At 44.1% G+C, this 11,877-nt stretch overlaps 2 protein-coding genes across 10 annotated transcripts; one reads left to right on the forward strand and one right to left on the reverse strand.

Moving 5' to 3' along the window:
- The first annotated feature begins 62 nt into the window (after positions 1 to 62).
- Positions 63 to 1,847, forward strand: LOC109769984 (GDSL esterase/lipase APG). The gene is made up of 4 exons (XM_020328691.4): positions 63 to 512; positions 590 to 720; positions 846 to 1,079; positions 1,182 to 1,847. Exons 1-4 carry the CDS (start codon positions 254 to 256, stop codon positions 1,641 to 1,643), a joined length of 1,086 nt encoding a protein of 361 aa, XP_020184280.3. The 5' UTR covers positions 63 to 253; the 3' UTR covers positions 1,644 to 1,847.
- A 4,503-nt stretch (positions 1,848 to 6,350) lies between these two features.
- On the reverse strand, positions 6,351 to 11,655 carry LOC109770012 (uncharacterized). Of its 9 annotated transcripts, XR_012205601.1 has the most exons (6): positions 11,043 to 11,623; positions 10,773 to 10,965; positions 9,759 to 9,962; positions 8,890 to 9,237; positions 7,716 to 8,799; positions 6,351 to 7,006 (listed from the first exon to the last, which is right to left on the reverse strand). XR_012205601.1 is itself a non-coding variant. In XM_073511060.1 (5 exons), exons 3-5 carry the CDS (start codon positions 9,908 to 9,910, stop codon positions 7,830 to 7,832), a joined length of 1,428 nt encoding a protein of 475 aa, XP_073367161.1. In that variant the 5' UTR covers positions 9,911 to 9,962; positions 10,773 to 10,965; positions 11,043 to 11,625; the 3' UTR covers positions 7,357 to 7,829. The 9 variants fall into 9 exon arrangements, 7 of the variants coding, with proteins under 7 accessions (XP_073367161.1, XP_073367160.1, XP_073367162.1 ...); XM_073511060.1 differs by lacking the exon at positions 6,351 to 7,006 and having other exon boundaries at positions 7,357 to 8,757; positions 11,043 to 11,625; XM_073511059.1 differs by lacking the exon at positions 6,351 to 7,006 and having other exon boundaries at positions 7,357 to 8,799.
- Between the last annotated feature and the right edge of the window lie 222 nt (positions 11,656 to 11,877).

Raw genomic sequence — 11,877 nt, forward strand, 5'->3', positions numbered from 1 at the left:
ACTTGCATGATAATACTGTATACATAACCATTTGTGATTCTTGCAGTGTTTCGTAAGCGGTCATCTTTATAAGTTTTAAAAATTACACGAGCATACGAGTGTATCCACCCTGTTTTGTGCATTTTTCTTTAGAACAAAAACATAGTACCAGCAATAGAGATACGGACTTTTCCACGTATGGCTAGCTCTATATATACGGTGCCATCGGCTCGGTGTTTGGCTACGCGCGGTGCACGTACGGAAATCTAAGAGCATGTCGTCGTACAAGAGCTCACCGGCGATGCAACGGAGGCTTGTGCTGGTGGCACTGCCTCTGCTCCTCTCCTGCGGCGTCCGCGGGCAGGTGGTGCCGGCGGTGATCTCGTTCGGCGACTCGACCATCGACGTCGGCAACAACAACTACCTGCCCGGCGCCGTCTTCAAGGCCAACTACGCGCCGTACGGGGAGAACTTCCGGCGCCACCGGGCCACCGGCAGGTTCTCCGACGGCAAGATCGTCACCGACATCACCGGTACCATGTCCTTACATGCACAGTCATGCGTATATATCCTGCAACTGTCACCCTTAGTGTGTAACATGTTGGTGCAGCTGAAACACTCGGCTTTGAGGGCTACGCGCCGCCGTACCTGAGCCCGCTGGCGTCGGGGAAGAACCTCCTCACCGGCGCCAACTTCGGCTCCGCCGCGTCCAGCTACTCCGACGACACGGCGGCCATGTATGTAAGTATACAACGGCCACATCTTCAGAAGCAGCTTGTTTTGGACTACACGAGATGGAGACATGTCAGTGGGGAACACGGTTTTTTTTTAATAGTTATCAGCTGTGCGTACGTATTTATTTGTAGGATGCAATCACGCTGTCGCAGCAGCTCAAGTACTACAAGGAGTACAGGTCCAAGCTGGCGGCGGTGGCCGGGCGGCGGCAGGCGCGCACCATCCTCGCCGAGGCGCTGTACGTCGTCAGCACCGGCACCGGCGACTTCATCCAGAACTACTACCACAACGCCTCCCTGTCCGCCCGCTACGACGTCGACCGCTACTGCGACCTCCTCGTCGGCATCTTCTCCGGCTTCGCCAGCGTCAGTACTCCGACTCACCGACATCGCCAGCCTCACCTCGCCTCGCCTGCTCATCATATATGTACCTTATGTGACCTTGTTGTGGGTTTGGACATATTGCAGGAGCTGTACAGGCTGGGGGCGCGGCGGATCGGCGTGACGACGATGCCGCCGCTGGGGTGCCTGCCGGCGACGATCAGGCTGTACGGCAAGGGCCGGAGCGGCGGCGGGTGCCTGCCGAGGCTCAACCGCGACGCGGAGACCTTCAACCGGAAGCTGAACGCCACCGTGGGGGCGCTGCTGAGGCGGCACGCGGGCCTCAAGGTGGCCGTCTTCGACGTCTACACGCCGCTCCGGGACCTCTCGGAGAGGCCCGCGGCGCAGGGCTTCGCGGAGGCGAGGAGGACGTGCTGCCGGACGGGGAAGGCCGGGACGAGGGTCTACCTCTGCGACCCGGCGACGGCGGCCGGGATGTGCCGGAACGCCAGCAGCTACGTGTACTTCGACGGCGTGCACCCGTCGGAGGCGGCCAACCTGGTCGTCGCCGAGTCCCTGGTGTCGGCGGGCATCGACTTGCTCACCTAGTAAGCGTGAGGCAACAAGGGCGTGCGTACGTGCAGCTGCAGCTGCAGCTGCAGCAGATCGACGAACTTATCTGCCAACTACTAGTAGTGTACGTGTATCCATGAGTGTAGCAATTAATGCTTCCAATATGTTTCCTACAAAGTGTGGGCCCTTGTTGCTAGCTATGTAATTTGTTGAAAAGCATAGGCGCTGTTTGGTTCATAATTCCTAGGACTTTCTAGTCCCAACTAAAAAGTCCCTAGTCCCTAAAAAATCCCTCCTTGTTTGTTTTCAGGGACTAAAAAGTCTCTAGTCCCTCCCTAGAGGTTATTAAATGACCATGTTACCCCTAGTATACAGAAAAATAACAACCAAACAACACCATGGGGCAGCGGGGCAATGGGTGCAGGGTGGGGCATTGTTGGAAAAGTCTCAAAAAGTCCCAAAAAAAGACTCTCCTTAGAGTCTTCTTCATTTAGTTCCAAAAGCAACTTTTAGTCCCTAATAGTCCCTCCTGTTTGGTTAAAAAGTCTCTAAGAGGGGAACTTTTTCTAATCCCTACACCAAAAAGTCCCTGAAAACAAACACCCCCATAATTTGTGGAAAAATGTATGTTAATTTATTTTTCAACTCAAGTGAAGCTCTAGCTTTAAGCTATATATACTACTCCCTCTGTTTGCAAATATAAGATGTTTCTTATATTTTAATATAAACTATATATGGACTGAAATGAGTGAAGATGCGTCTATATACATCTGAATTAGAAGAAAGTTTGAACATCTTATAATAGTGAACGGAGGAAGTAGCTTTTTGACCGGGAACAAATTGTTTAGCTCTTGCATGGTTGTCTTCTGCTTCTTAGGGAAAAACTAGTATGCGAATTTGGATTCTGAAAGCATATACAAATTGTATCCAGTAAAATTGAACATGTCCCTGTAAAGGGATGTGTAGTTGCCAGTTTATCATATGCACAAGGAGAGCATATCTAGTGCTACCGTGGTCCAAGCAAAGGCAGTGTAACAAAATCAACAGAAAATTTCCCCAAAAAAAGTAGTCTGGCTCTGGCAACAAGTATATATATGTTGTTACAAACTTCCAACTCATCTCATACGCCAAGAAACAAAAGGCAAACTTTAGTAAATAACCCATAATCCGAAACCCAGAGTGCTCTTTTTTTTTCAAAACATTGGCATAGGAGCACTGCCTATCCAATTAGGAGTGAAATAACAAGGTTTGGCCGAGGGATATGTACACTTGGGCTTTGCCTAGGAAAAAAAGAAAAACGAGCTCAATTAACCGGTAAAAGTATACTAGTATTATAGCAGAATTTCAATATGATACTATTCATAGCTGGATTTTTGTTCCTTGTTTCCAACATGTGAATCAAATCGGAACTGAATCTGCATGATTGATATATGTTGTGCCAATCTACATGACCTTTTTGAAACATTTTAGCTGTGGCACCATGACCTGGGAGCACGGTAGCACCTCAAGCCATAAGATCACTAATAGATATCTTCTCAATTGACACTGAAAGGGAATTGTAGCTACAAACCATATGCTTCCCAACTGCCAGAGGGAAAGGCGCGGTGTTGCACAATAAATCTTCCCTGGAATTCACACCACAAACCCACAAGTCATGTCTCATTGTACTTCTCTTGGTTGTTTGTATATGGCTCCGGAGATAAAATTGGGGTTTCTGCTCACATGACGCCATCACATCTCATTTTGTCTTGCCATGCCTAGTAAGGAGTACCGACAAAGGTGAGGTCTCTCCTCTCTAGCTCCGGCCCGGGTACAAGGGTCTCCCCACGGCGCCTCATTCCTCTTCAAATAAATGTCTGGGTGCTAGTGTCCTGTGGGTCACATTTTATTGGGTAACTTGGCATATATGTGGGATCTGACCCTGAGGATACTCACTCGTCTTCGAGAACCAATTCATGTTCTTCAAGGTGAAAACCATTGGTTTGGCCATCAATGATGGATTCCGCAACGATATTTTACGTACTTCATTCCCTTCTTAAAATCTACAAGGACATGCCGGTGTCCCATCTACCGGCCCCTAAGCCCCAGGATGAGAAGTCTTGCAATTTATAAAACCCTTGATTTGGCCCCCTCTTTTTTCCATATATTTTTGCCATCTCCTTGTTGGTGTTTTATTGGAAGATGGTAATATATTCACTCAATGAAGGACATTGTAGGTGTTTTTGACTTTACATTCACTCAATGAAGGACATTTCATTTTTTCTTTTTACAAACCGATTTGTTCGACTTTGATGCATATGTCATATTGTACAGTTAAATTGAAGGTTGTATCTTTACACAAGTCACGTCCATAGTTCCAATGATTCAACACAATAATATGGTGTTATGGCGCTGCTAGAAGGAGGGCGCGAGAGGGCCGGCCGGGGGCCTTTGGGCTGGCGGTATAGCCCGTTAGTCTAGGCCATTAGGCCCATTACGTACTCTAACATATGGACAGCCTAACTTAATTGATAACCCATGGTCCACTAACTGCTTAATCCATAATTCACTCTCATACAACTATGCGCCGGTGCATGAGCCGTACCAGTCCAACTTGTTGGATCGCTATGCCTATGCAGGTAGGTTCCAGGGCGTCTTCAGTGGTGCTATTGTGTGTTAACGATACCCGAACATGCAAGGCTGTACCATTAGTTGATTGGCACAATAAAATTCACTAGATGAATGACATTGAAGTACGACGTGTGAATCTTGTGCTTCAAACATTTATTAAACATCCAACTCCACAATTATTTATACTTGATGTGTGAGATCTATATGTAATTTTTTTCCGCAAAATAACAAATGCAATAGGTTTTAGCAACTGCCTCGTAGCACCATTATTAGGTTTTAGCAAGATATGTACTCCCTCTATTCCTAAATATAAGTCTTTTTATAGATTCCAATATGGACTACACACGGAACAAAATGACTGAAGCTATACTCTAAAGTACGTATATATACATCCGTATGTAGTCCCAATTAAAATCTCTAAAAAGACTTATATTTAGAAACGGAGGGAGTAATTTCTACTGCAAGACCATAACAAACAGAACAACCCTTGATCTAATTTGATAAATCTATCCTACTATACATTAAAACTGAAGGTAATGTATTTACACAAGTCAGAACCATACGTTCCAATGGTTCGACATATGGCTGTCTTAATTGATGATTTATGGGCCACTCACTGCTTAATCGTATAGTTCCCTTGTTTAATTGCCACCCGTCCAGCTTGTTGCATCGCTATGCAGGTAGGCTCCAGGGCGTCTTCAGTGGTGCTATTGTGTACTAATGATACCCTAATTACCTACCTGCAAGGCTGTGCCACACTAACTGACTAAAAACAAGATGAACTTGGAGTAGAATTTATTAGATCGGCTACACAAAAGCATGACATTTTAAAAGTACTTTTGGTAAAAGAAATTAAAACTTTGATAATAACCTTTTGAAAATAGTTCAATCAAATACGGAAAAATTAATGTTTGTTTTCGACCAGTCAATCCATAACAAAAATAACAGTTTCATTGGGTTTGAAAAATTGTTTTGCAATATAAGCAGATGTGCAAGATATCGGTGTCTTTTTCTTAAGACTGCCCAAAGTAAGTACATGTTTGAATGGCCGTCATCCATGTGTCGACGTCACTAATTAATACGGGTGAGCCTTAACCATGGGATATACAGTACAGTTAATGGTTCCTAGTCTTCCGGACACGATCGATGTGATGCAGCAGCTGCCCAGATATGAACGGTTACAAGTGGCACCGGTCGCTGCGTCCATTAATGTGCAACTTGTGCAGCCAGGCACTCTCCACAAACATATTTGGCACTGTGGTTGCAGATGCATTTTTCCTTAACAACCAAAAACAAGCAGCTACTATAATTGTGATTTTGATGTATTGTTGACTGGCATTTCGGCCACATAATATGTGCAACTTGGTCAGAAGAGGCTACTATTCTAAAAATTGATATGTATCCGAGTGTTGACTAACAATAAAAGGTCACCTAACCCGAAAAAGCAGCTCAGTTTAGGGCTTTCGAAGCATGCAAGTACGAACTACTCCCTCTGTAAAGAAATATAAGAGCATTTAGAGGAAAATACACAGGAGCTCCTGGGTGCTTCACACCCCTATACGAAAAATAATCGTAAAAAATACCAAAAAATCAAAAAAAAAAAAAACTGAAATTTGGGGATATCAAACCTGGGTTCCCAATCTACTCCCGTGTGAAATTTCGTGAAATAATTCCCGAAAACGTATCCGTGGCGAAGGAAATATTGTCCAAACAAAAATCTACCCAAACAGTTTTTTTCTATACATAGGAAATTTTTGTCTTTTTTGCCACGAATATGTTTCCTGGTATTATTTCACGAAATTTCACACGGGAGTAGATCGGGAACCCAAGTTTGATATCCCAAAATCCCAGATTTTTTTCAAATTTCTCGGTATTTTTTTGAATGAATTGTTCGTATAGGGGTGCGGAGCACCCGAGTGCTCCAAATCCTCGTCCAGCATTTAGATCACTACTTTAGTAATCAAAACGCTCTTATATTTCTTTACGGAGGGAGTACATAATAACTCCGGTTGTGCGACATTTAGATAAAAAGCAGTTATATCTTAAACTGAGCAAAGCCCCCAAAGTTAATGAATTGTACTTTCCAAGAAATGTAAGGCCTGTTTGGATCGTTTTGTTCTTTTCAAATACACCTGTAAAGAATACAGGTCTCGGCTCATCATTTTATTTCCGTCGGAGAATTGCTAAGCGGCCGGTAAGATACAGGTGTAAAATATACACCTCCGTATTTAATTACAACAAATCCAAGCACGGCCTAAAGTAGAGGAGGATGCAAACTTTCGAAATTTTGTATTCTCTCTTTTTTCTTTGCGGGAAATTTTGTATTCTCTATGCATACATATATAAAAATATTTCAGAAAAACTATGCCCTACAAAATAAACATATTATTATACTTTTGTCCATCACATCCAGATACCTTAATAATATAATCAGGAGGTAAGTATTGTCATTCATAACTTTTTCTACTTTACATATGTAACAAGAGAAGCATACATAAAAAAGTTCTCCAGCGTGGTCACAAGTCTACTAAATAGGCTGTGCAAACATATCAATGTCTTAGTTGACCATATCCAATCACCGAGTAACAAATTTGAAATACTATATAATTAAGAGGAAACATTAACTCAAGAAATTTAAATTCAGAAATAAATTACCTGGAACTGCTGTATGGCACAAATAGCACTAACAAACCAAATTAAACTATGATTCCATTTCTTGCGTCTGATATAATATATGAAGTTTCCTTAAACTTTGTTTGAGTTTTTCCTTCTTCTCAGTGGTCTGCAATCTGCACAGCAAAGAAAATGATAAAGTTCACCTACAAGGTTACAAATTGCTTTATAGGACCATAAAAAGGCAGGCGAGAAGAATGTATATTGAGGTCATTTCTATCTATTACAAAAGCAGTTTGATCACCCCAAGCAGCTCAAAGCTGCAATAATGCAACACCAAATGTTTGCACTGGAACTGGTACAGTGAAGTAGTTAGTGCACATCAAGAATAGTTGGCTCAGTAACAGCAGTGCAGCAGCAAGAGATGCAGAGTAGCATGTGCATGTCATGTAAAATATAGTACATCAGTGGCTCAGTCTAGATAGAAATAGCTAATATCTCTTGCAGACGGGTAGAAAATTGATAGTAACTGATGATAGCTTTACTAAACATAAACTGGTGACTACAACCATTTAATTTCTATAATTCAAACACAAGAATCTATATTTAGCCATGACAGAAGAAATGAACTGGAAACATCCGGAATGGAGTCGACAGCTAAATTTGCACATGAATGCAGTATTACTACTTTGCCTGGCCCAATTTATGTTTTGCAGATGCTACTTTACACTATCAAGACCTGACAGATGTTACTTTACAATATCTAAACCTGACAGATGCTACTTTACAACAATATCTACACGGGTAGAACTGATCAGAATTGCTTGTACAGTTGCACTGCTTGAATAGCTAGGACTTGTGGTACAGAATTCTGATAAGACTGACCAAGAGCTGAATGGATATGTTTTAACTCCACAGTTCACATCCAGCAGTACAGTCACCAGGAGACCAGGAACCCATCCGGACACAATCACAGTTACATAAAATCCCTGATAACTGCTATGAAGAGGGCTGAATTTTTGCGTTCATTTGAACGATAACGTCTTTGAATGCCTCACAACCATCAAAACTCTGCCCTTCATTAATCCAGTCTAACAATCTGTCACGAAGATCGATTACAAAATCTTTATCATGACCCGCCTCATTCAGAAATAAATTTACACACTTCAGCAGGTATGGGCCTGTCTTGGTTCTGAGTTGACTGACAAAATGACGACATGTATCTTCACATTCAAAGATCACTGCGGACATATCCTCAATAATGTCAAGCCAGCCAAAGATGAGGCATGCACCACTGAAAGCCGATCTTTCAGTAAAACCTCCACGACTGGATGAAAAAACATCATTACCAGCCTGATCTTTCCTTTTTGTCTGCACTTCCTTTGACTCCAGAACCAGACCAGTGCTTGCGTAGTGCAGAAGCACGTTACAGTCTTGCTCACTAATACAAGCAGAGGACACAAGCAGAACCCCTAGAGGAACCCGTAAATGCAGAAAATTAGGGCATGAGAGAGGGACGTCTAATTGTTCTGCACCTTGCACTTGACTGACAGCAGTTATGCGACAAAACTTCACACAGCGATCATCAAAATCTCTAATAAAGGAACTGACAGGGTTGGTTGACGCATGAAGTTTCTCTGTATCCCCAACTGTGGGTACGCGCAGTCTCCTCCGGTGATTTACTGTACTGCTATGGTGTGCATTACTTGGGCGCTTTTTGTTGTTCCTGGCCCAAGAATGTGATAACTCCACCATATTGTTAGCTAGCATCTGGCACTCATCAACATTAGAAGGGCATAACACCCATGAAAGGTAAAATGCTGCCTTCTGAGCAAGACTGATATCGCTTATTGATTCAGCAGTTTTCTCCTCAGATAATACTTCTGATAAATAACCTTGTGAACCTTCCTGGTGAAATAGTAGAGCACTGGCAAAAATGAACCAGTTAGGGAAGTTCGTAATTGTCAACCTGCAGCACCACAGAGCAGGAGCAACTAGCTTTGAGTTGAACAGCATGCTCAATATCTGGATATTATTGTTTGCATGTTAATAAGCATACCAGGCAGAACTGTATTTGAATTTGACCAATCCCTTTGATGGTTGTTTCATGCGAAAGTGTGACCCTTTTGATGTTTGTGATTGTATTTTCAATGAAGAGTTGTCACTGCTTGCTTTACCCAAGAAAACCATAGCTTCTATGCAAGAAACAAGATCCAAAAATCGTCTGCATGATATGGTTCCAGTTAGTATGGCAAGTAAGTCCCTTTGTTGGCTTGGGAAATAAGCATGTGTAAAGGGAAATTTCTGTCCCAGTTCCATGGATATTCCCCATCCCATAGGCTCGAGAAGAATATCTAATACTGATGATACCACTGCTGTGCAAAGTCCTAGCACAGAACCCATACCCCTGCAAACAAAAATGATATACACCAATAAGAAAAAATTGTAAAAGAGATCTCCACAAACAAGAAGCCCAGAATGTGTAATGCATTCAGACAACATGCAGAACCGTGTGGATCCATAATAGTGCCGTGGGTCTACCATTTAGAACAGGAGGAAGGAATGCTACAGAAGATTAAACAATGAACTCTCTGGTTAATAAAGTTTCCATTTACAGAAGATTAAATAACTAACAGATGATGAATTTCAAAATGTTACAAAACATGAATCTGTTAATTCAGCTTTGAGGTAGTCTAAATCCAAGCTTTGAAGAGTTCACTTGGCCATGCACATTACCCTATTTTCTAATAATGAACTTCAACTTTGCTAGCTGCATGCTCAAGACATACACCTTTAATTGTACCGTGTGCAAGTTTAATTGCAAGTGTGAAAATTATTCGAGATGCCAACTGACATAAACACAACAAACTCAGAGTCACAAACAAAAAATAGAGAAGCTAGTACAAGTATTATGAGGTGTGAAGTTACGTCGCAAGAAACCATATATGGAATAATGATCGCATCTCCAAGAACGCTGGTGGGGAGCAAACTAAGCATATTACAATCACACGCCATGCTACCCGATCATGTAATTCTTTTCTCATACAAAGCAAAGGCCTTGTGATTGCTTCTCGTAGCATCTCTGAAAGATCATGTTTCAGAATTGATGGGTCGTAATGCCACAAAAGGGCCCTGCCACACACAAACGAAAAACAAAAAACAAATCAGTGAAATATGTAAAAGAATGGCAGGATTTTTTTTTCTCAAATCAGGCAACAGGATAAATGACCACCTGATGTAAGCACGGATAAGGTAAAAAAGAATGCCAATAACTCAACATTGCACTAGTGACAAAACAGTACGATTTTTCTGATAAGAGAGGGTTAAGATCGGTGTACATTTCTGGGATTCATGTTGGACTTTAGCATATATTGCCTTATTATTCTATATCATGTTCGCAGCCAAAACATCACTAGAAGACAGCTCAATGTAAACGAATATCATACAACATCCTTAAAGCTAATGCTAGTACTATGTTGGTCCATGTATAACTGTACCAAGCATAACTCGGCGGGATTGAGCCATCATTGGGAAGCACTTGATAAGATGGATGGGTTGTTACATCCAGAGAAATGGTACCCATCTCGCAACTGCTTTCTCCATCTTCTCTGTAATATGGCGAAGGAAAGAGACACTGGTAACGAGGGGATAACAGGGCTGTTTTCACAGCAGCATGCAACAGGTCATAGGAATGCCCCGCAGCTGCACAATAGAAAGTCACAATACATGAACATCAACACCAACACGTAACATATTGTTGACCTACAGCCTGAGGAAGTGAGGGGGGCGAACACAAAATTTCATGAAGTGAGCACTGAATTGCAAGGAATGTAGATCTGAATGTTAATTATACAGCAGCCTCCTAAAGTTCGTTTGAAAGTGGCAGCATTGCAGTCTACTGCAAGCTATTCGGGGAGAACAGAGGAAGGGGAGAAATCTCACCATCACGGCCCCACAATTTCTCGACGAGGGCGGCGCAAGAGCGGACCAGCTCGCGGCAGTCCCGGGGCGAGACGGAGCTCCCGACGCAGAGCATCTCGGCGCGGTCGTCGGTCCGGGCCACTCGGCACGAGGTCGGATCGGAGAGCGCGGAGACTGCGGTGCGGACGAGGCAGTCCAGGCGAGCCCTATCCACCTGCAATGCGAACGCACATCAGCACCAACCAAGGCTCGCAGGGAGGGCAAGGAGATTGGGGGAGAGGGGGGGATTGCCTCCTGTGGGTCGAAGCACATGAGGGAGAGCGCGGCGTCGAGGACCCTGGTTCCGGAGGAGGCAGGGGCGGCGGCGCGGGGGTTGAGGGCAGCCGCGAGGGAGGAGACGGAGGCGGAGAGTGAGTCGCCGGCCACGGAGGAGGGGCCCGCGCCGCCGGGAGGGCGGGAGAGGCAGGAAGCCACCTCGGCGAGCAGGTGCGTGAGGTCGTCTAGGGGAGGAGGCGCCATTTTTTGGGGTTTGCCGCCGCGACGGCGACGGCGGGGGGAAATCCGAAGCCTGGGAAGAGAGAACGGCAAAGTGGGCTTTTGTGCTTCGGTTCAGCTGGGGATGGGCTTGGATTCGGAAATCTACAAGCCCAACTGTCCAGGTGCGCGGGCCATCTCTCGAGGCAATTCATCGAGTGCCCGAAGTCCTAAAGCAAAGAGCCCGTGCACCATAGTGAAGGACATTTCAGAAGGTACGGGAGGAAGAAATGAAGCCATAGTGAAGGAGATCATAGCCCGAAAAGCTGATTTTGGGACATGCTTGTTCCGCTTTGAAAGTAGGAGGAGTAATTTTGAGGCACGTGCTTTAGCATGTGTGGTTTGGCACCCCGCACGACCCTGTAATTATCCCCATGAACGTTATGAGTTAATATATGGGGGTTTTACCTCAAAAAAAAAAGCAAAGAACCCGTGCATTGCAATGAAGAAATGGATTTCAATTTTGATTCTGACCGAACCCTTCTCGTGCATTGGCGAAAGACGACAACTTGTCCAGCAAGGCGGGCATTTACGAGGCATCACCTAGGATTTGAACGTGTTGGTGATGGATGCTGACTGCTCATCATGATTG

The sequence above is a fragment of the Aegilops tauschii genome, chromosome 3, assembly GCF_002575655.3.
Source record: "Aegilops tauschii subsp. strangulata cultivar AL8/78 chromosome 3, Aet v6.0, whole genome shotgun sequence".
Taxonomy (NCBI): domain Eukaryota; kingdom Viridiplantae; phylum Streptophyta; class Magnoliopsida; order Poales; family Poaceae; genus Aegilops; species Aegilops tauschii.